The following is a 24624-nucleotide window of genomic DNA, read 5'->3' as shown; positions in this document are numbered from 1 at the left end:
AGGGTGTGACTTTATTTATAGTTTATGCATCCATTTAGAACTTATATTGCTGAATGTTGGGATATTGGTCTAAACCTAATTTCTGCCAGATTATAGTCTAGTTTGCCTAGTAGTTTTATTAACTACTCCTTTTCCCAATGACTGGGGTCTTTGGGTTTATCAAAACACTATTGTATTATATTCATTTGTTTCTGTTTGTGGTATACCTAATGTGTTTCACTGATGAGCCTCTTTTTTTTTTTTCTCTACTAGTACCGTGTCATTTTAATGATTACTGCTTTATAGTAGTTTGAAAATATGACACAATAGATTTTTCTTCCTCCCCCCCCCCCCCCCTCCCCCCCCCCGGAACTTTCTACTCCCCCTTTTTTCCCCATTATTACCCTTAAGATTTTTAAGCCTTTTGTTTCTCCTTAGTTTTTTTTTTTTTTAGCCCAAAAAACCATTTTTTGGGACGTTTGATTAGTAGTGAATAAGTAAATTAATTTAGGTAGTTTTTTCATTATATTATCTTGTTATCTTTTAGCAATTAATGTTTCTCCAATTATGTCTGTATTTCTTCAAAGAATATTTTTTGTTTAGATTCCATAACTACTATGGTGAATATATGGTGAATATAATATGATGAATATGGAGATGAATCTATAATTGCTATTCTAATTGTATTTAGGAAAAAGCAAACACTTTAACAAATTTCACTTGATATTTTAGATTTTTAATATGGTTACAATAGAAATTCAACTTGAAAATTGACCTAGGGAAAGAATATTACTTAACTACTCTTAGGAGTCATGGGCATATTAAAAATATTGGTTTGTCACTTTGTGAATCTGTCCACTTTCACATCCATTTAATGAGAAACTTTTGAAACTAGGCTATTCTTCATGTTTTTGGTTGCAGGATATCAGTCTCATAATTATTCTTCATGATTTTTTAACCTGATTGTCTAGATTTAATGCAGAGCTCTGTGATATGAGGGGTTAGTTATCAACTAAAATAATCCCTTATTTTCCATTAGCAATTGGAAATTTATGTTAACGTGTGACATTTTACTTACCTTATTTTTGAGTTATATATTTGGCTGTGTTTATTAGGGTACTAATATATTTTTTTGAAACCATATACAATATAAAGTGTCAAAATCATATGAAATATGAAGGATTATTAATAGTAGGTTTCCCCTAATTTTTCTGATAACTTTTAATGTTTATGTAACTTTAAAAAATATATATATAGTTTAATTTTCCAAATAAATATTTACCAATACATTCTGAGGTAATTTAAAGTGATCTAATTTGTATATACTTTGGTAATTACTGGTGGGAATTAATATGTCATTAACACTGAACTTTTGCCTACATTTAGAGTTTTCTTTGCCTTGTACGGAAGATGTACCAACATGTGGAGATAGTTGTGACAAAGTGCTTGAATGTGGAATTCATAGGTGTTCACAGCGTTGTCATCGAGGTCCTTGTGAAATATGTAGACAGGTTGGTCATTTTCTTTTCTAATAATTTTGAAGTATTACCTAACAAAAGTATAGGATTGGGTATTCCCTTTTCCTGAGCTGATTTCTGTTTTCTTACTTTGTGAATCAGAGAAAAAGAAAAAAAATACTTTGTGTAGTAATTTTGAGTTAGTTTAAGAAGCAATTTTTTTTTTTTTTTTTTTTTTTTTAAAGAATGAGAACTCCAAGAGTATGTGTTCCGAGAATAATTTTGATTTTTTTTCTTTTTCCCTTGATGTTAGACTTCTTTTACATTTGTGGAATTTGTTAAGTGACTTGCCTAGGGTCACACAGCTAGGAAGTGTTAAGTGTCTGAGATCAAATTTAAACTCGAGTCCTTCTGACTTCAGGGCTGGTACTCTATCCATTGCACCACCTAGCTGCCTCTCTTATTTTTTTAAAGGGATAGTGCAGAGTTATATTTCAGGAAACTTCTGGGTTAATTTTTGGCCTCTGTTACATATGCACATTGTGAATGGAACAAAGTGCAAAGTTAGTGAATAAGCCTGCCAAGAGGACCTAGGTTTCATACTCATAATGCAATAATCCTTCTGTCTTTACTCTTGTCTATGTTCTGGTAAAAATTCACATGTTAAAGTAACTAGATCTAAGGCATGTTTAAGAATTTGGAGTTTATTTTTTTTTTTTTTTAATAAAATAAAAAGAGTTGCTATAAAGATTTTTATATGCCGTAAAAACTTTTGACCAACAAAATTGACAATGAAATTAATGAATTCTTAAATTATGTGGGACTCCTAAAGTAGAAACATAGATGAGTATGTTAGGTTACCTACTCAGGATCCAGAAGTAGAATAATGTTCTGTAACCAGGGAAACCTAAGTATTCACACAAAGGCTCACTAAATGACAAAATCTGAGGTACTGGAAATCAGTTCAGTAGAAATTAGTTTTGGACCAATGTCATGTCATATTCCAGTAAGTTCCAAATGAGCCAGAACCCAGATTTAAAGTCAATATAAGGAAACTTGAAGAAAAGTTTTTTACAACTTTTTACAACTCTTGGTCAGATTATTCCAATTCCATTCAGAGAGAAGGCAGTTATACCCTCTGAGGTAGGGCAAGCTAGGGCCCCTTGCCTTTATTCACTCAACTCTCTTAACTTTAGAAGGAATTGTTGGCTGAGCTGATCTAGAAAGAGGGGAATAGGACATTGTTTTGAACTTACATTAATCCAAAGGCTTCAGATTAGAATACTGTTAGTATTCCCTTAACATTTCTAGTGGGGACAAGGGACTTGCATCCACATAGGACAGTTTTGGAATCATCAGGTTAAATTTACTAAATCATTTCTTAAAATCTATGTAATGTTCACATTTCATATAGCATTATCTTTTTACATTCTTTGTAAATGAAAATTGGTATCTTAAAATTCTTTCAAAATTTTTTTATTCATTTTGAATTTACAGAAAGACAAAAAGAATTTCCATGTACCCAGCAGAATATACCAAGAGACTTTGATTTGAAACCACTAATCTCCATTTCATGCTTTTTACATTTTTAAAATAACTTCTACACATCATTTTCAAAACTCCCCAGCTTTTCTGTGCTTTCTTCTAAATTTTCTTGTTTTCTGCTGTGTACTTTTTTTAATTTTTATTTTTCTTCCCTCCTCCCACATTAGGGAAGTCCACCATTAAACACACACATGTGCTTGTGCAAACGTGTAAAACCATACTATATATACGTTATTAGTTCTTTATCTGAAAATGGATAGCATCTTTCTTAAGTCCTTTGTATTTGATTTGAATATTTAGAATACTCAAAATAACTTAGTTATTCACAGTTTTTTGAACAGTATTGCTGTTGTTACTATATACAATATTTTTTTATTTCTACTCATTTCCCTTTGTATCAATTCATGTAAGTCTTTCCATGTTTTTCTAAAATCAACTAGCTTATCATTTCTTATAGTACAACAGTGTTCCATCACAAACATATACTGAAACTTGTTTAGCTATTCCCTGATGAGAATTTCCTCAGTTTCTAATTCTTTGCCACCACAAAGAGATGCCACCACATATAAATTCTTTTCCTGTTCTCCTTGTTACCTTGGGAAACAGATCGAATAATAATATTGCTAGTTCAGAGGTTATACACAGTTTTACAACTTTTTGAGCACGATTCCCAATTGTCTCCAAAATAGTTGGATCATTTCACAATTTTACCAATAGTGTATTGGTGTCCCAATTTTTCCACAATCCTTCCAACATTTGTTGCTTTCTGCTACTAATATTTTAGTCATAATAATGGTGTGAGATGATTTCTCAAAGTTATTTTAATTTGAATTTTTCTAATCAACAATCATTTTGAGCACTTTTTTCATATGACTATAGTTTTGATTTCTGCATCAAAAAACATATATGAAAATTTTAAGTTTCACTTCTAATTAGAACTCATGGCATTGGGGAAAATCATTTAGGAGTGTTAACCATTTTGAGTTTTTGACTCTTAATTATTGCATACCTTTTAGTGTAAAAAGTTAGTAGACTAGTAAAATTATTTAATTACATATTTTATTGTTTTCCAGGAAGTTGAAAAGCACTGTCGTTGTGGAAAACATACCAAACGAATGCCTTGCCACAAACCTTATCTGTGTGAAACTAAGTGTCTTAAGATGCGTGACTGCCAGAGGCATCAGTGTAAGAGAAAGGTAACATTTTAAAATACAGTGTTGGAAATGTAGAGATTTTTTTTTAAAGCTTTCAAATCTTCACTCTCAAGCTCTTGATATATTAGCTATGGCTTTTTTTTGAAAATCTTTGTTCTTCATCCAGAAATGAAATTTTAAAAAATTATTGACTTCTCTCACTGAATTTTTATGTCTATGGAAATTATCCTGTCACATATTATAAAAAATACAAGCATGCCTAGTATAGTTGACTGATTCATTTTTATTCATTGAGATCTTCATCAAAAAAGCATGTATGAACTAAGTTAACGTATTTGACCTCACACTGTAAGATGGGTGCTTCTCTCAGAACTTAGTTGTTGTTAGAAGTTATATTTCTTGATCTTCCTTGGCTTTTGGATTTGTGATTACTAGTATGTTAATATAGCTAAAACCCTGAGCCCAATATTTTGGGACATAGATCCATTGTCCCAAAATAGATCCATTGGATCTTGCTTTGTAAATTGAATTTATAAATTGTCATAATTGTTCTGAGGTTTTTATAAAAAGATGCAATGCAGAATTTCCTAACAGAATACACATTATGATAGGTTATTATTTCCCAAGTTATCCTTTATAATATCTTTCATGTTTTCTTAAAAGTGAAGTTAACATGCTTTCATATTTACTATATATTCTGTTTAAAGCTTCCTAAAATTCTTTTTTTACTATTTCCTAAATATATTTAAGTAGATAGGAAAATAATAAAATAAAATCCATAGTTTATCATACATTATTGTTATTCCTTCTGTTGAATTTTAAAATGAGTAGATTTAAAAAAAAAAGGTTTTAATTTCAGTGAAACACATTGCTTAGTGTTATAGGTAAATCTTCAGAATGCAAAAAAGCTAAGTTTTAATAACTTTTTGTTAAATGCTTGATTTGGACATTTTTACAAATAAAATCAAATTAATTTAAATTTTTGAATGTCAGTCTGAGCTGGTGAACTCTAAATTAGACTATTAAAATAAGTTCTGTTTTATACTTCAAATTACAGGAGGTTATTTGAACTGTGCTGTTATGTTGTCTATTAGGTACTTAAAGGAACTGTTTTGATGAGTAGATGAATAATTCACAAAGCAGTTAATTTAAAAATCTTGTGGGCATTTGAAAGCCAGGGGAAAAACATTTATTAAGGGTTTACTATGCTAAGAGTTAGTGATATAAATAGAAAAGGCTGGTCATTCCCTGCTTCCTTTACCTGCTGATAAACAAAATTGCCAGATAGGAGGCACAGTGGATAGAGTGCCAAGAAGGTCTGAATTCAAATCTAATTTTAAATATGTGTGTACTAGCTTTGTCGCTCTGGACAAGTCATTTACCCCTATTGGCTTCAGTTTCCTTATCTGTAAATTGGCCAGGAGAAGGAAATGGTGAATTCTCTGGTACCTTGGCCAAGAAAACCCCAAATGAGGTCATATTGACAATCCTTCCTGAAACAGCTGAACAAGGTGACACTTAAAAGAAAGTTCAGTTTTAAGTCAGTTGGACAGCCCCTAAAGCCCTAAGGGTGTAGCAAGGGGAAGGAATAGATAAAAAAGCCTCATGATTAAACTTTGTACTTATATTCTTCCTCTTCCTCCCCATTTATTTAAAAAAAAAAAGAGAAAAAAAAGAGAAATAAGACATCAGGATATAATAGAACAAATTATATTCATAGGTGTCCATTTTTTCCTTGCTTCCTTGTAGGTGATTTTGTTTTCTGCTGTGCATTTTTTTTTTAAACTTTATTTTATTTTCCCCTTTCATTGCTCCCATGTCCTACAAGTAGGCTATAGTTAAGCACAGATATATTTATTTATATACATACATACATACATACATACATACATAACCCCTGCCCCCCAGGTCCCCTCCCCCATATATATATCTGTATACACACATTCATAAAGTAACTTGCATATGTATCTACATATACTCATACCCACACATATATATCTACATACATATATTTACCCATATATAAACATGCATCTAAAATAATATTGTGTGGCTGTATATAATTTTTAAGTCTGACTTTGTCCAAGATCAATGATTACTAGCTGTACATTTTTTTCCCTAGTAAATTGTACTCTTGATTCTTGTTGTAGTGTTTATCTCTTCTTTTTTTATCCCTGCTAATTCTTCTGCTTTAATTCAGCTCCTAACTTGCTTTGCTGTTACTTAACCTCCCCCTCAGGGATCCCTCCCGTGTCTTCCCTCACCCGTTGTTTTCTCATCTGCTCATCCTTCCCCCCTTATTTATCTGTAGATTTTGGAGTGTGCTAAGTCCTTCATAGAATATATATACTGTTGCCTATTAAATCCATTCCCAATGTGAGTCAGTTTTCAGAACTATGAGCCCTCCTCTCCCCTCTTACTGCCTGTGTCTATTTTTCTTCTGCACCTTATTTTTTTTCTAGTAAATTTATTTATTTTTAATACACATTATTTTATGAATCATGTTGGGAGAGAAAAATCAGAACAAAAGGAAGGAACCATGGAAGAAATGAAAGAACAGAAAAAAGAAGTGAGCATAGCATGTGTTGATTTACATTTAGTCTCCTTAGTTCTTTTTCTGGATGCAGATGGCATTTTCTGTCCAAAGTCTATAGGGATTGTCTTGGATCACTGAACCACTGAGGAGAACCAAGTCTTTCTTAGTTGGTCATCACACATTCTTGCTGTTATTATGAACAATATATTTCTGGTTCTGCTTGTTTCGCTCAACATCAGTTGATGTAAATCTTTCCAGGCCGTTCTAAAATCAACTTGTTCATCATTTTTTATAAAACAATAATATTCTATTACCTTCATGTACAAGTCTTCACAACTTTTTTTTTTTTTTTTACCAGATCAAGAAAGTATATATATTAGTAGAAGAAATTACATTCATGAATGACAATTTTTTTCTTTACTTCCTTGTAAACTGTTCTTTGATTCTCCGCTGCTTCCCTTTCATTCTCTCCCCCCTTCCCCCCAATCAAATTTGCAATGCCTATGGGTTCCCAGGCCAGGGGTAATACAGGATGATGTCAGAGGTACCAGAGAAACCTTGGGGAGAACCTCAGATTTTAAGTTTCAGCCAGGTGTGTACGACCCCAACCAGAGTGACAGTTGGTGATGAAATAGTTCTTTCTCCCTATGGTGACTTTGACAAGAGGGAGATGCTTGAAAAGACTTCTTCCAAGAATGTTCCTGGGTCTTTGGCAATAACTAGGGTGAGAACTCGAGTCTTAACAACAGACGGATTTATTAGAAGGGCCATTCATCTCCATCGTGGGTAACATCTCTGCCGGACAAGATTATCCTCTCCTGGGCTGGGCTCCTTTGTGGGTTCTCTACTGCTGTTGGCTACAAGCTCTCCAGTGGACACCTGTCAGCTCTGCTGCCAAGGGGAGCACCTGAAGGGACTTACTTGCAGGCTCACCAAGGTGCTTCAGTCTCATTCACTTTAAATCATGAAGAATAAATACAAGATGATCTTGTGTGTATAACTTCCAGGTGGGAGATATGGACTGATATCATTCCCTTATCTGATTTTTGGGACAAGATTGACATAGTCTGCCCAACTTTCAGGCAGGATTCTCATTTATACTGGTTGGCTTCAGGCTCGGAGCCCCAGAGTCCTCAGTTCTCCCAAGTACTCCCCTCTCCATTTGGTTCTTCCTGCTTCCAACTCCATGGGACAAGATGGAACAACCGTCCGGTACCTGCTTAGTGTCCCCCATCCTTGTCCAGCTTCATTTTCAATATTGTCTTTCTCCATCAGATTATAAGCTCCTTGAGGTCAGGGACTGTCTTTTTTTTTTTTTTTTTTTTTTTTTTTTTCCCTTTTTTCTTTTTTCATAATTATAACTTTTTATTGACAGAACCCATGCCTGGATAATTTTTTACAACATCCCTTGCACTCACTTCTGTTCTGACTTTTCCCCTCCCTCCCTCCACCCCCTCCCCCAGATGGCAAGCAGTCCTATACGTGTTAAATATGCCACAGTATATCCTAGGTACAATATATGTGTGCAGAACCGAACAGTTCTCTTGTTGCTTAGTGAGAATTGGATTCAGAAGGTAAAAATAACCCGGGGAAGAAAAATAAAAATGCAAACAGTTTATATTTATTTCCCAGTGTTCTTTTTTTGGATGTAGTTGCTTCTGTCCATCATTGATCCATTGAAACTGAGTTAGATCTTCTCTTTGTTGAAGAAATCTACTTCTATCAGAATACATTCTCATACAGTATCGTTGTTGAGGTATATAATGATCTCCTGGTTCTGGTCATTTCACTCAGCGTTCATGTAACTCTCTCCAAACCTCTCTGTATTCATCCTGCTGGTCATTTCTTACAGAACAATAATATTCCATAACATTCATATACCACAATTTACTCAACCATTCTCCAATTGATGGGCATCCATTCATTTTCCAGCTTCTGGCCACTACAAACAGGGCTGCCACAAGCATTTTGACACATATAGGTCCCTTTCCCTTCTTTAGTATCTCTTTAGGGTATAAGCCCAGTAGTAGCACTGCTGGATCAAAGGGTATGCACAGTTTGATAACTTTTTGAGCATAGTTCCAAATTGCTCTCCAGAATGAGTGGATGTGTCTCACAGTTCCACCAATAATGTATGTATCCCTGTTTTCCCACATAACTCTCCAATATTCTGCATTATCTTTCCTTGCCAATCTGACAGGTGTGTAGTGGTATCTGAGTTGTCTTAATTTGTATTTCTCTGATTAATAATGACTTGGAGCATCTTTTCATATGGCTAGAAATAGTTTCAATTTCTTCATCTGAGAAATGTCTGTTCATATCCTTTGACCATTTATCAATTGGAGAATGGCTTGATTTGTTATAAATTAGAGTCAGTTCTCTCTGTATTTTGGCAATGAGGCTTTTATCAAAACCTTTGACTGTAAAAATGTTTTCTCAGTTTATTGCTTCCCTTCTAATCTTGTCTGAATTAGTTTTGTTTGTACAAAAACTTTTCAATTTGATACGATCAAAATTTTCTATTTTGTAGTCAATAGTGATCTCTAGTTTTTCTTTGGTCATAAATTCCTTCCTCTTCCACAGGTCTGAGAGGTAAACTATCCTATGCTCTTCCAGTTTATTTATAATCTCATTCTTTATGCCTAGGTCATGAACCCATTTTGACCTTATCTTGGTGTACAGTGTTAAGTGTGGGTCAATGGCTAGTTTCTGCCATACAAATTTCCAATTTTCCCAGCAATTTTTGTCAAATAGTGAGTTCTTATGCCAAAAACTGGGTTCTTTGGGTTTACCACAACTTGTTTAATCATTCCTCAATTGTTGGACATCTACTCATTTTCCAATTTTTTTGCTACCAAAAAGAGCTACTATAAACATTTTTACACATGTGGGTCCTTTTCCCTCCTTTATGATTTCCTTGGGATAAAAATCCTGTAATGACTGTGCTGGGTTAATGAGTATACACAGTTTTATAGCCCTTTGGGCATAGTTCCAGATTGTTCTCCAGAATGGTTGTATTATTTCACAATTCCACCAAAAATCTGCACCTCATTTGTATAACATAATTACTCTTTTTTACCATTTCCTAGGCAGTTTTGCTTTTTTGAGTCAGATTATACTCAGCTCTGTCTCATTCTTTCTTTTGAACTACCCAATTGCAGATGTCATTCTTAAATATATATTAAGCATTTCCATGTTAAAAAATAAACAAAAACCCCCAAATAATTTGTCTATGTTAAGCTTCTTGAAATTGATCTTTGCTATTGGCTCTTATATGTTAAATATTCTATTGAATTTGGGTTTGGTTGAAAGAAAGACCTGAAAATCTCCAAGTTTGTTGAAAGTCAATTTTTTTCATTCAATATTATGGATATTTGGGTAGATGTGATTTTTTTGGTGTTTGTGTCACTTGAGCCTAGCAGGTAGTTAATGTGGGCAGGTAAGTTAAGGTAGCAGATAGATTAACGGTCATTTAAGTGAGAAGAAAAAAATGTTTTTTGTACTAGTAATTAAATATTAATTTTAAAATGTCTTCATCTCATCCTTTCATTTTTATTTTAATGTTTTATTATGGTAGTTAATTATTCACTAGTATATGCATAGAATTTATAATTAAATATCTTTTTGCATATGTTGGGGAAGTGCTTAAGCATTTTTCACTGACGGGATATGAAATCAATTTTGAAAATTATTGTTACAAGCATGGTGAGTCTAAGGATTTCTGGTCAAGAAAGTGATTTGCAGACTTGTCTTGGAAAGACTGTTTTGATTACTTGAAGAAGAAAGAGTTGTTGAGGGAGAGGGTATGGCCAGGAAATGAACAGCATGGTGTGACTGTGGCCCCAGGACCCTCCACGTTCATGGAGAGCTACTTTAGGCATAACTAACTTCACACCTCCTGGGCCACATGGGCCTTGAACAAAACTTGCTTTTTCTGCCTTTCCCCCTTTGTTACTGCTGTTTTTCCTGTTCTCATTTCTCATCGTGGCCTAACATGACACACTCCCCCCACCTCTCCCACTCCTCCCACTATTGCTGTATTTCCCAATAGTTCCTTGCAGAGTGATCAGAATGGATAAAGAGTTGCTTAATTGAATAAAGTTATAGTTAACATTGATTGGTTTTAAAGAAGCATTAAATTAACATTTAGGTTTTTTTTGTTATAAGCATTTAATATTTTTTATCTTATCTAACACTTTCTCCATAGTGAAAATGCTAACTTATTCAGGCCATCACTTTTAAGACCCCCAAAATGATGTCCTGTTCATTGCTTGACTCTCTGCATATGGGGGCATAAGGGGGAGAGAGAGAAAAAGAGGGAGGGAAGAAAAGAAAGGGAGAAGGGAGAAAGAAGGAGGGAGGAACACAGAGAGAGAGAGCGAGAGATTGATTGATTTCTGGTTCTGTAGAATTGGTAAAAAAGAGGTAGTCCTTATTAACAAAAACTTCAAGTAACTAGGACAGTGTTGGGATATTGGCTTGGACGCAAAGTGCTTATTACTGCTTATGAAGATGAGAATTGTGGCAAAAAGCACTCCAGTGTCTTTGCCAAAAAAAAACCCTAATGGAATTACAAAGAAGTCAGACGTAATTGAAATGACTGAACAACAAAGTTTTAAAGGCAAAAGAGATTTAACTGAAGGGGAAAATGCAGTTGTGGGGAGGGTTTTTTTAGGTAAGCTTAAAAGGATGGATTTTCTAAAGTTTCATTTAAGCAGATAAAATCATTCAGACGATAAATTTATTAAGTATCTACCATGTGCCTGGCACTGGGCTAACTCCTGAAGATAAAAGGAAAAAAAAATTTTTTTTAAATGTTTAGTCTCCAGTTTTTATGCTGCTACTTCTTGTAGATTGTTGGTAGAAATTGTAATGGGATTCTTACTGGGAAGAGTAATTCAAAGTTACTTAGACTTTGTATACTTTTTTCTCCATAGTGTTGCCCTGGAAACTGTCCACCTTGTGATCTACCATGTGCACGAGCTTTAGGGTGTAGAAACCATAAGTGTCCCTCCATCTGCCACAGAGGTAAAATTCAATATAGTAAATTCATTATGGAAAAAGAAAACGTTTTGTTTTTCATTTTTATTAAATACTTAGATTGGTAATTATTACCAGAGATAACTTCATCTAAATAATTTGATGATTATGATTTTTTACTTATCTAGGTTTGAGCAGCTAGGAGAAATTTTTATTAAATGATAATAATAAAGATAAATGACTAGCTTCAGTGAAGATAGATTAATAGTCTTTCTGCTGTTATCAGATTTGTGTAACTGACTACTTCTGGGTATCATGCTAAAGTACTTAGAATGGTTAATAATTATAGAAAATTTGGCTGGCCACACGGATTCTATGTGCTCATAACTAAAAAAATGTGTATGTTTTGTATTTTACATCTTTGATGTACATATTTAAACTTTGAAGCTATGGAAAACATCAGTATTATTTCCTTAAAAACATCTCTTATATAGAAGACAAACTAGTATTTATTGATGCAAAATAATTGCTATTTATAAAACCTTAGGTAATTCCATTTTTAGGATAAGTAAAATTGCTTTTTTTTTTATTTTTTTATTTTTTTTTAAATTTCCACCTTTCCTTTAAATTATACATATCATGTCCCTCTGTAAAGGCATAAAATAAATGCACTGTGTCTAACCTGCAGTTGAGAATAATAATTAAAACATCCTATCACATTAAAATAGTGTTCACCTGGTTTTTTTTCCCCCCAAACAGAATTTAGGTCCCTAAGAAAAGATAATCTATTCAAAATATGAGTTAAGAGGTTTGATAATGATTCTTTTGTGTCCTGGCCCCATTCCATGACAAAACTAGGAATTTTGTTGGTTAAATAAGTATCTTTTTATTATGTATTTCTCTTTAAATATTCTTTCCCTTTAAAAGGTTTTAGATCTAAAACTATTTTAGGAATGGTTCTTTTTTGATTAAGAACAAACCAAAACAAAAAATAGCTTCTGAAGAGAGAAGAGTGGTTCTAAAACTTTGAAGGAAAGGTTTTGTAGAATTTAAATACCCAATTCTTCTCAAACCAAGGACTATTTGTGTTTGCTTTGAGGCGAGACTTTATTAAATACAGTATAAACTTGAGTATTTCCTCTTTGCTTATGAAATACAAATTTGATTGAGTATACTTAGCAAAATCTTTAAAGAATACAAAGTATTCTGTAGAACCCGAATCATTTTACTGTGATTTTAGAATAAATTAGCTGAAAGATCTAAGTTTCTTTTTTTTTTTTTTTTTTTTTTTTTTTTTTTTTTTTTTTTTTAGTTTAATTTAATAGCCTTTTATTTACAGGATATATACATGGGTAACTTTACAGCATTAACAATTGCCAAACCTCTTGTTCCAATTTTTCACCTCTTACCCCCCCACCCCCTCCCCCAGATGGCAGGATGATCAGTAGATGTTAAATATATTAAAATATAACTTAGATACATAATAAGTATACATGACCAAAACATTATTTTGCTGTACAAAAAGAATCAGACTCTGAATTATTGTACAATTAGCTTGTGAAGGAAATCAAAAATGCAGGTGTGCATAAATATAGGGATTGGGAATTCAATGTAATGGTTTTTAGTCATCTCCCAGAGTTCTTTTTCTGGGTATAGCTGGTTCAGTTCATTACTGCTCCATTAGAAGTGATTTGGTTGATCTTGTTGCTGAGGATGGCCTGATCCATCAGAACTGGTCATCATCTAGTATTGTTGTTGAAGTATATAATGAGAAAGATCCAAGTTTCTATTCTGTATATTTACTATTAGATGTTTTTAAGTAAGACAGCATGAGAGATGGCTCCTTTCATGGCATAGGAGTAAACCTTTTTTCCTTCCTCTTGCCTTTTCTTCTTCTCACCATTTGATGCCCAATATCTATCTAGTGATTGTTAGAAGTTCCCAATTTGGTCCTGTCATAATTACTTGTCTTTTTTATTCAGATTGTAAGGGTTCTTTTAATCTCACCAAGTGCTATTTTGAAAGAAATTCATATTAATGCTGAGATAACTGATAGATGAAACCCTTTGTGAGGATATTTGCCTTTAGATTTTTATTGCAGTGTTTTGTTATATATTATCTTCATTTCCAAGTAGTTCCCTTCTGATCAAAATGCTATGCATTTTTTGTAATGAAAAATAATTACTAGACCCAGGCCTAGGTAAGTCAAATGCTATCATGAATCAAATTATTTGTTGAAATTAATATGTTGCTATTAAGGGCATCTAGGTGTTAGAGGATAGAACACCAGCCTAGAATTAGGAAGATCTGAGTTCAAATTCAGCCTCAGATCCTTATTGGCTCTATGACCCTGAATAAGTCATTTAATCTCTGTTTGCTTCTATTTCCTCTTCTCTAAAATGGAGATAAAATTGCACCTAATTCCAGTTATTATGAGGATCAAATGAGATCATTTAAGGTGCTTAACACAGTGTCTGGAACATAAACGATACGAGTGTTAACTATTATTGTTGCTGTTATTTATTATTAAAGAGAAGTGGAAGAAAAACCAGTCCAGCAGAATTAATGGACTAAGTCTGACATTGTGTGTATATACATTGTTCCACACCCTAATCTTCTATCTCTGCAAAGAAGGGAGAGAGGTACGTTTTCACAGGTATATTCTCAGGTGGAAGACAGGAGGGAACATGCATTTATTAAAGTACATACCTTGTGTCATAAACTATACTAAAAGCTTTATAAATGTCTTACAAACAATCATTTGAAGGAGGTGCTAAACTTCAGTAATTACAATTATATAGCGTTCTGTGTTTTTCCATTTACGTTATAACTGTATGTATATTTTCCTGGTTCTTTTTATTGTATTCTGCATCAGTTATTATAAGTCCTTAATTATTTTTCATACTTCTTTTTTCTTCAACTTTTTGATGCTTTTGGATTTTTCTTAACTTTTTGATGTAAATACTTATTAAAGGGGCAGCTAGCTGGTGCAGAGCACCAGCCCTGAAGTCGGGAAGATCTGAGTTCAACTCTGGTCTCAGATACTTAAAAACTTCCTGGCTGTGTGACCCTGGGCAGGTCACTTTACCCCAGTTGTCTCAGCGAGAAAATAATAATAAAATAAATTAATGCTTATTAAAATAATGTAATTTACATTTCTAACTGCTTTCCTCCTTTTTGAAGAGCAGTATAACAAAGAACAAAACTAATTAGCATATTAGAAAAGTAATAGTATTTATAGTATTCCCATGCATAGTCCTCCATCTCCATAAAAAGTGAGGGTGAGATGATGTCATTTTTTTTTTTTTTTGAGGCTATATTTAGTCATTATAATTTAACAGCATTTACTTTTTAAACAATTTCCATTATAAATATGTATATTTAAGTACAATTAGCTATGCCCTCTCTATCTGGAGTTGGATTGTATGTTTAATCAGTAGTTCTCTGGAATTGTGGGTGGTGAATGTATTGATCAGAGTTTCTAATTTCAAAGTTATTTGCTTTACCTTGTTATATTTTCCTGGTTCTGTTTGCTTCACCTTGTATCAGTTTATACAAGTCTTCCCAGGTTTTTCTGAAAGCATTCCCTTTATCTTTGGACTGTTTGGGATATAGAACAATTGTGGTATTGCTGTTTTAAGGGGTATATGTAGTTTAATAACTTCTGAGGCATAGTTCCAAATTGCTTTCCAAATAATTGGACTGGTTCACAGTTCCACCAGCATTGCATTGGAATACCTGTTTTAATACATCCTCTAGAGCATTTGAAATTTTCCTTTTTTGTCAAGTTTCCATATATGAGCTAGAATCTTGGAATTGGTATAATTTTCATTTCTTTATTAGTAACTTACAGTATTTTTCATGATTATTTATAGCTTGGATTTTTTTTTTTTTCTGAAAATGGCTTATTTCCATTATTTGACCATTTAACAATTGAGGGATGATTTCTATAAATTTTTCTCAGTTCTCTTTATATCTTAGAAATGATATTTTTATTATGGAAACTTGCTCCAAATATTTCTTTCCTTTGGTTTATTGGTGCAAAACTTTAAAAATTTAATCTAATCAAATTATCCATTTTATTTGCTGTCAACCTTCATCTTTCTCTTTGGTCAAGATGTTATTCCTTGTCTACATCTTTGGCTGGGAATTTCTTCCATTCTCCTATAATTTGTTCATAATATCACCCATTATATCTAAATCATATGCTCACTTGGAGATTCTCTTACTATATACTGTGTGAGATGTTAATCTATACCTAGTTTCTATCAGAGTAATTCCAGTTTTCTCAGCATGTTTTACTGAATAGAGAATTCTTGCCCTAGAAGGTGGGATCTTTGGTTTTATTAAACATTAGACTACTGAGCTCATTTGTTCTTGTAGATTGTTTAACCAATATTTTCCAGTGATTAACTGCTCATTTTCTTTCCCAAATTGTTTTGGATGATTATAACTTTGTATATTTTATTTGGTTTGCAATCTAGTACTAGTAGGCCTTCTTCTTTTCCATTTTTCTGCATTTATTTCATGTAATTTGTTGTGTAGGTTCATGTGATGCCAGAGAGGTTTTCCATAATGGTTTGTTTTTAATAGCATTTGATTTTTCATCTTGAAATTTGTCTTACTTTCCTGTCAAAATTACAAAATTACAAAAAAAAAAGTGCTACTGTAAATATTTTGGTACATAGGGGACCTTTATTTTTGTATATTCTTTTGTATAGCTTTCCTTGATGTATATACCTAGTACTGGACATCTTTTCCAATTTGCTGGATGTAAGATGAAATCTCAGATTTTTGGTGGTGGTGGTTATTTTCAGTTCTTTGTTTTGGAGCACTTTTTCCTATGTTACTTGTTGTTCTTTTGAAGACACTTTGGGATATTTTCTATTTAAATACCTTTTATTAGGCCAAGTAAATAATCTTACTTCTGAAAGGTTGGTTTGGGGCCCCTTTTAACAGATAACATTTAACTTTATTGTTGACATTTGCTCTTTAAGGAGTAAAATATGTGGAATTCACAGTTTTCTGGGTCTAGATTGTCCTACATGATCTGTGACACCAAAGACAAAATGCTTCAATTTTACAAGTTTTTCTATAGCCCACTAGGCTCTAAGCAAAATATGATTCCTTGCATGGTAAAAGAAATTGTATTGGCATATATTAGGCCTTCTCATTGTGAACTGCGTCCAGACTGCGTCTTGAGTTTATGTATTATAAAGGACTTCTTATATTGATTAATAACTGTCAGGTAAAAGTGATAATCCATTTAAATTTTTCCCCTTCTTTTCAAATCTCCCAACCTAGTCTGTTAAATCAATTCAGTGCATTTACTGTTTGTATAAATTAGAGCTTGGACAAAATGATTGTTTAATTCAAGGGCCTGGGATAAAGAAAAGGTTATATTTGATAAGTTTCTATTGGTTCTAGATAAGTATTGAATTTATCTATTCAACACTGAAATTGGTAAAAAGTGTTGAATGGGATCTAACTTAAAATTATCAGTGCTGAGGTTTTATTTGTAATTTTTTTGTCAATCTTCAGAAAGGTTAAGATAAAACTATTTGTTCTTGTATGGGAAATCAGAAAATGAAATTAGCTGCTATCTGGGTCAGGGAGGCTTGAATTGGTATAATAATCCATCTTTAAAATACCCAAAGCAAAGTTTCAGTAATTTGCATAACACATATTGGCTTTTCCTCAGGTTGTGGTTTTGTTGGCTTTTTTCTGTTTCTATGTCAGTCATACAGATTTAAATTGATAGTTGTTTTAAAGTCAGAGGTGTTTACTATATATATATATATATATATATATATATATATTATAAAATATTGTTAATTTAATAATTTCTGGTGTTGGTTTTCTAGCTTTAAAATGGTAATTTTGTATTCCTCTTCCCCCAGAGTGATTTATTTCATATTTAATGGTACCTGATTGCCAAAGATATTTGGATTTTTTTTCGCTTTCTGTTGGAAACAGTAGGCAGTCTTTAAATGTTAACTAACATGTGTGGTAAAATTGGCTAGCCAACCCTGGTGTTAATTTTAAGGACAAATTTGGTTAATGTTTGTCATAATTTAAAAAAAAAAGCTACAGTAAAATATTACTTTATTGAAAGCTCTATGCCAAGCTGACTATTAAAACTAGATATATGGGGATGTTTTGAGTAGCTTGGTCATAGTGTAACCCAGACCTTCTTTTTTGCTTGATATCAAAAATTGAGATTTTCTGGCTAGAATCTTGTGAGATAGAAGGAAAAAGGGAGGAGAGAGTTGAAAGCTAGAAGATAGAACCACTTAAGAATTCTATAAAAAATAAACAAGCAAAAACAACAGCTTTATTTTAAAGAAGGTAAGAGACTTAAGATAGGAGAATTTCTCCTTTCCTTTCTTCAAGGAAAGCTATGTAATTTTGATTAGAGCATAGCATACTTCTGAAGGTTTCTTTTTAGCAGTTTTAGAAATCCATTTGAGAGTTGAAATTATCCCCCCCAAATCCTTAAAAGTTGTTGTAAACATTATAGGGATAAAGTTCAGAAGTTAAAGAATGTGATATTAATATTTGTAAATGGTGATTTCAATGGTATAGGAAAGTCATAAGGGAAGAATCTTTTTAAGAAGTTGGAGGATCATCAACTAAGAGTGATAATTGAATCCATGAGAGCTGATGAGCTCACCAAGTTGAAATAATATAGGAGAGATGAAGGCTCAGAACAGAAACTTGTGGAACTCTCATGATTAGTGAGTGTGATCTGGATCTTTATCCAGCAAGAAAAATTGAGAGAGATGATCGGAGAGATAGAGTGCCTGTGAAGAGGGGACCCTAAGAAAAGAGAGAAGAGAGTATTAAGGGGAAGAGAAGGAATAACAGTGCAGAGAACTAAAAAAGGATGAAGACAGAAAAAGACCATTAGATAGGGCAGTTAAGAGAGCATTCGTCCCTGCAGAAAGAACAATTTTGTTTGTTTCTCAAGTTCTAGGGCTTGATTATAGAGATTGAGGAGAGAAGGTGAATAGTTAATATGTATTTAACCATTGTTTCTGTTTTAATTTCCTTGGGTTTTGCAAAATAATGGGATCACTGGCTCAAAGGGTAAGGACAGTTTGGATCACTTTTCTTGAATAATTTCAATCCAGAACGGTTGGATTAATTTACCGCTTGACCTGCAGAACATTATTGTGTCTGTCTTAGGTCCTTTCTAACTTGGACTTTTTTGTTGTCATTGTCCATAACAATTTTTCTCCTTTAAAATGTGTATTAACTTTTGTGTTTTTTAGGTAGCTGTTATCCCTGTCCCGAAACGGTTGATGTGAAGTGCAAGTGTGGTAATACAAAGGTGACTGTGCCTTGTGGCAGAGAGCGCACCACCAAACCGCCCAGATGTAAAGAGTTGTGTAGGTTCGTGTGACGCCAGAGAGGTTTTCCATAATGGTTTTAGATTTTAATAGCAATTGATTTTTCGCTTTGAAATTTATCTTTACTTCCCTATCAAAATATGAATGTGTATGGAATATTTGTACATTTATAAACATAAAAATTAATTTTTATTTAAGCATTAAAAGTTATGCCAGTCATATCATTAAACAGAAAAGTGTTTGTGGTTTATTGATCTTGACTTTTGGCTTCATCCTTGTGACCAAACCTCTTGAAATTTTTGCTTGTGCTTAAGGATTGCAACTTTAAGATTATTAAGTTGTAAAGAAGGTACTTCTTAGGAAGAATTCTTCCCTCATGATTTCCCTACACCATTGAAATCACTATCTGCAAAGATTGATAACATATTTCTTTAACTCTTAACTTTGTCCCTATAAAATTAACGACATCTTTTATGTATTTTTTTGGGGGGGGGAGTAATTTCAGTTCTGATAGAATTATCTAAGTAGGTTTAAAAAAAACTCCCACAAACCTTTGTTGGTACTTTCTGATTTAGCCAACCTTCAACTTGCCATCATCCAAATCGAGAGAAACATCGGTGTCATTTTGGCCCATGTCCTCCCTGTCATCAACCTTGCCAAAAAGTTCTGGGAAAATGTGGTCATTTGTGTCCTGCTCCATGCCATGATCAAGCATTAGTAAAGCAAACTGGCACGGTAAGAGGGAGATGTTTATTGTTTTTGATTTGTATTTGATATCTCTTTGGAAAATATTTAAAAATCACTCCAGTATACTTTTGCTTTGAAGTATTGTTATTTAATTTTAACTTGTCTCATACTCTAAATCTTTGCTCTTAAAAATTTGGGAGAAATAGACTTTGTTAAAGCACTTTTTTTTTTTTTTTTTTTGGCCCCTGAAACACCTTGATTTTCAATCAGTGTACAGTGGGAGTCAGAAGATAAAAAAGCTAGGTTTTGCCACTTACTATGTTTATGACTTTGGGCAAGTCATTTCATTAGTCTGTTTTTTTTTCCATTAGAAAACGAACACATTTGCCTAATCAAATCTCAGATCCTTTGCTCCCATGAATCTTCCTCAGATTGATTTTTCTCACCATTTCCCAAAGAATAATATTGTGTCTAAAGTTACATGAGTCATAAATAAATTTCTACAGAAATTTTTTTCACAATTTCAGTTTGGGCAAAGGATTGTAGCTCTGACCAGGTCAATATTGGAAGGTGCAATGAAATCTCAAGCAGCTCTTGAGCTTGCTTGCAGTTATAGTTGGCCATAATTCATTGCAGCAGCCATAAGGAAGATGAGAGAGAGCTAGAAGTAGCAAAGAATGAGAGAGCAAACTTGTGGTGCAAAAGTAAAAGATTTTCCTTTAATTTTAATTCTTTTTATCTGCAAAGTATGAACTTTCATTGATCAAAAAAGAAAAAAAAATCCACAAATAGTCTTTTTGATTAGTAAATACAGTGAATCTTTAAAAGATAGAATTGAAAACATGATAGAAGTAAAATGTCTTTTCTACTTAAAAACAAAATTAGGGACAGAAATATAAGAATAGGCAAAATAATAGAAAAAACAGTGAAGAAACAAAAAAAAATTTTTTGGTATTTTGCACTTAATTATGTGTCTCAGAATGTGTACACAGAAGTTAAATACATATAAAATAAATTAATCTATTTGTTATGTTTATTATAGCATCAGCTTGCAGGTCCTTGGGAACAAATTTCTGAACCGGCCTATATTCAGATTGCTTTGCCTTGTCCTCCCTGTCAAGTTCCTATTCCAACGTGAGTATAAAAGTATTTTGGAATCTGTATTTGAAAGAACTAGAATGAAAGGAGAATTAAAATCCATTCAAACTTTCTAATGTCATCTGTTCAGATTGCGATAGGTAAAAATTATACTTTGTCTCATCATGTGGAAGGTGAAAGATGAAATGACTATTTATTTTAGGAAATAAATATTTGAGTTTCTGAACATTTTGGTTTATTAAGTGATTCATGCCAGTTACCTAAGAAATTAAGGCCAGGCCCCTTCCTTCATTTAGGATTAGACCTCAAATATAGGGGGAGACAGATTTTATTAAAAATTGTCAAATATGGCTAATTAAAGAGAAAAATACAACATTAGGTATTCTGGCTTCTACTTGGATGAAAGATGAGGGACTTGGGGGGGAGAGTGCACAGGTGCTTCTGAAATCAAAAAAGGAGGAGCCCCAGTTGTCTGTGCACAATCAAAGAAATGTGAAAACAATAACTGATCAGTCAGTATGGAGCCTGTTTTCAGATAAGAGAAGTGGGTTGCTTGAGATATATAACTGTGAGAAAACAACTTCAGTTTTTCATCCTTATTTCTGGTTAGCACAAACGCGGTCCTTAGTTCAGGATCTCTATGCAGCCGGTGTCGTGTTTGTCATTTCTTATAGCACAATAGTGTCTCGTCATGCTCCTATCCTACAGCTTATTTAGCCATGTCCCAGTTAATGGGCTGTCGTGAATTTCTAGTTCTTTACTGTTGCTCTCACCAGGTTCAGAAAGTTGAATCGTTTGATAGCCCTGTGGGCTCTTCAGACTGGATGGATCAGCCCTCTACTGCGCCAATAGCCTGTGGGTGTCCCAGTTTCCCATGTACCCTCCAACATTTGTCCTTGTTCTGTTCTGTCTTGTTAGACAGGGTGAGTGCCTTGAGCACCGAAGAATTGTTTGTTTGCGTTTCCCTAATCAGTAATGATTGAGAGCACTTTTCATGTGACTGGAGAAAGCATAGACTTCATCATCTGAAAACATTCTCTTCATGCCCTTGTCACTCCCAGAAAGCCGTAGCATGTGGAGTGGCCAGGCCCTGCAAAACTCTGGGCAGACAGGGTAACTGATAGACCCTCAGACCAGCAGGGATTTGGGGAACCTCTGTCCCGTCCCAGGAAGACTGCCCCAGGAGAATGGGCAGGTGAGAAGGCGCAGGAGGAGGAGAGTGGTCTGTGACTTGGGCAGCTCTGTCTCACCCGTGTTCAGTTCATGCCCAGGTCAGGGCAGCTCTCCGGGATGCCATGGCGGGGGAGGGGGGAGAGTGAGTGAGTAGAGGGGCTCCAGCTCCCTGGCTGCACAAGCCTAGCTTCGAGCAGCACGTGAAGGTTTTCACACACAAGTGTGTGAAAGTTCCCACAAGATTTAAATTGGCCTAGATTCAATTGAATAGAAAGGCAGTCGATCAGCTGCACAATTGAGTCACCAGGTGGAGTTAATGTGGTCTGCCTCAGTAAGTACAATTTACCACTTGCTCTCCTACTCCCTTCAGTTTCCTCCGTCAGATCACATTTATAGGACTGGTGAAGTCTGGTCACCATATTTTGGGAAGGACTTGGTTATCTGGAGTGTCCAGAAGTGATTATTTAGAATGCTGAAGGGCCCGAAAGTTGTCCTGTCTGTTGCTGTGTTTTGTCTTTCATTTTCAAGAGGACCAATGACAGGGGTGATGTCCTGGCTTGGTCTTCCAGAGTTAATGGAGTCCAGTGACAGGACACAGTCCCGACATCTGGCAGTAGCTTGGGATGCAGACACTTTAGTGTCTGGCCAAGTTCTGCATAGCACTCGCTGCAGCTGCCTTTATGCAAATGGTTCTCATCTGCCCCTTCCTCTGGGGGAGGTCTTTAGGGGCTTGGGGCAGAGGGTCCTGACTCACTGATGGGTTTGAAATCTGTCAGTCACCCTCAACCTGGTGTAGCCTGTCTGCCCAGGTGGCCCTCTAGGGGCCAGGCTGCTGTGTTTGGGCTGCAGCTTGTTGGAGCCACAGGTGAGCATTGGGTGAACCAGGTGGACGTCAAAAGTGGATGAGCCACCCTGAAAAGGATCTCACACAAGAAGTGCTGGTCCTCCTGAGCGCCCCATACACCTCAGTCTGTGTGAGAAGCAACCGAAAGAAGTAAAGTGAAGACTTTGGGGATAGGGAGAAGGGGATGGACATGGCAGCATTCACATTTTAAGGGCTGTCATGTGGAATAGATAGCAATTTGCTCTGCTTGGCTTGAAGGATGACATGAAGAAGAGTGGGTAGAAGTTGCAGATGTAGAATTGGCTTCAGCGTAAGGAAAAAACTGGTACAATATAAAGATTTGGATTTGGAGTTAAAAGGATCCAGATTTGAATTTTTGAGTGCTACTTTTAATTCATCTGTGATCTTAGACAAGTTCCTCATTTAAAAAAGAAGTTGAACTAAACTTTTTCAGTCTCTTCCAACTATAAATTGATAATCCTGTGATCTATCCAAAAGGCCAGTTGGTTGCTTCAGGAGATTTAGTAGATTTTTCCCTCATTATAGGTCTTCATACAAAGACTAGATTCTTTCCTGTGTTCTTAAAATATTGGGTATGCTAGTTTGATACATCATTCCTGAAATTGGTAATTCCAGGGAAGTTCAATTTATCTTTGATATCCTTTCTTTCTTTTCCCTTTCCTCCCCTATTCCTTTTCTCTGTCCTGTCACTTTGGTAATTCTTAAGTTACTTGGCACCCCCTGAAGCCTTTAAGATCTTTGATATGACATTGTAACCATGAAACAAAATTGTTGGTTTCCCTTCTATGCCATAGGACATGTTTATTACTTCAGTGCAACAGACTTCAGCTATTTGTTCATTTAATCAGATTACCATTCCTCTGAATTCTCCATAATATGAGAATGAATGGTATCTTACTTTTTCCAGAGTTATTTATTTTTTAAAAGAAGATTTCCTTATCTATATGTGATTCTCTAGTGAATGGAAATGCAGCCAATACAAATGCAGATGTATTGGGAACCAGTTTTACTATCTTGTAAACTGTTCTGGTTTCAATAGCATCTTATCTTTTTCTGTTTGGAGATAGCTGAAGTATCAATTGCAGAACATATATCCTATGTTAAGAAGCTTCAGTGAGAAATTGATGATACATAAATGATACTATTCAGTTTCTAGTAGATGTGGCACTTCTAAATGTGCTTAATGGAAGATTATAAATAAGGTTAGTTGCCACATTACATGTAACACAAATTCCTTGAAATTCAAGTTTGATATTAAATATTTTTTAAAAGGAAACTTGTTTGGCAGCAGTATTGGTATTACCAAGATTTATTTGTTTTTTGCTAAGGTGATTGGGGTTAAGTGACTTGCCCAGGGTCAACCAGCTAATGTTGTGTCTGAGGCCAGGTTTGAACTTTGGACTCCTGATTCCAAGGTCAGTTTTGTATCTCAGGGTTTGTAAAACTAGATTGAAAAAGGGCTCTCCTTAGCTGGGGTGTAAGGAGATTTGTATTAGTCCACTTATATGGTAATGAAGACTTACTTCCATTTACTCCTAGAGGGATTTGTTTATTATTCAACTTATATGAAATTATTTGATACAAATTACATTAAATATATTGTGGGGGGTTTTTTTTTCATTATTCTTCTGAAAATGATTGCTTTTTATATCTTGGCATAAGGGAAGATGATACTGAAACTGCCACAAGAGCATTTACCAATTTAAATAACCTGATTTACCAACCTGGCTTTACCTTCACATAATTCTAGTCCAAAAGTGTCACTTTTCTGGGGATTACTATCCCTTTTACCCTTTGC

At 34.3% G+C, this 24624-nt stretch overlaps 1 protein-coding gene across 1 annotated transcript in view; it reads left to right on the top strand.

The window, feature by feature from the left end:
• NFXL1 (nuclear transcription factor, X-box binding like 1) overlaps window positions 1-24624 on the top strand; it is a 72091-nt gene that overhangs the window by 18168 nt on the left and 29299 nt on the right. Inside the window, exons 9-14 of the mRNA XM_031943380.1 lie at window positions 1366-1490; window positions 4055-4177; window positions 11609-11699; window positions 18926-19046; window positions 19579-19738; window positions 20733-20824. Of these exons, the coding sequence (XP_031799240.1) occupies window positions 1366-1490; window positions 4055-4177; window positions 11609-11699; window positions 18926-19046; window positions 19579-19738; window positions 20733-20824 (712 nt within the window). The remainder of the gene's footprint in view (window positions 1-1365; window positions 1491-4054; window positions 4178-11608; window positions 11700-18925; window positions 19047-19578; window positions 19739-20732; window positions 20825-24624) is intronic.

Source organism: Sarcophilus harrisii, chromosome 6 (genome assembly GCF_902635505.1).
Source record: "Sarcophilus harrisii chromosome 6, mSarHar1.11, whole genome shotgun sequence".
Classification (NCBI taxonomy): Eukaryota; Metazoa; Chordata; class Mammalia; order Dasyuromorphia; family Dasyuridae; genus Sarcophilus; species Sarcophilus harrisii.
The sequence above is the reverse complement of the archived record's forward strand: the minus strand, read 5'-3'. Positions and strand labels throughout refer to the sequence as shown.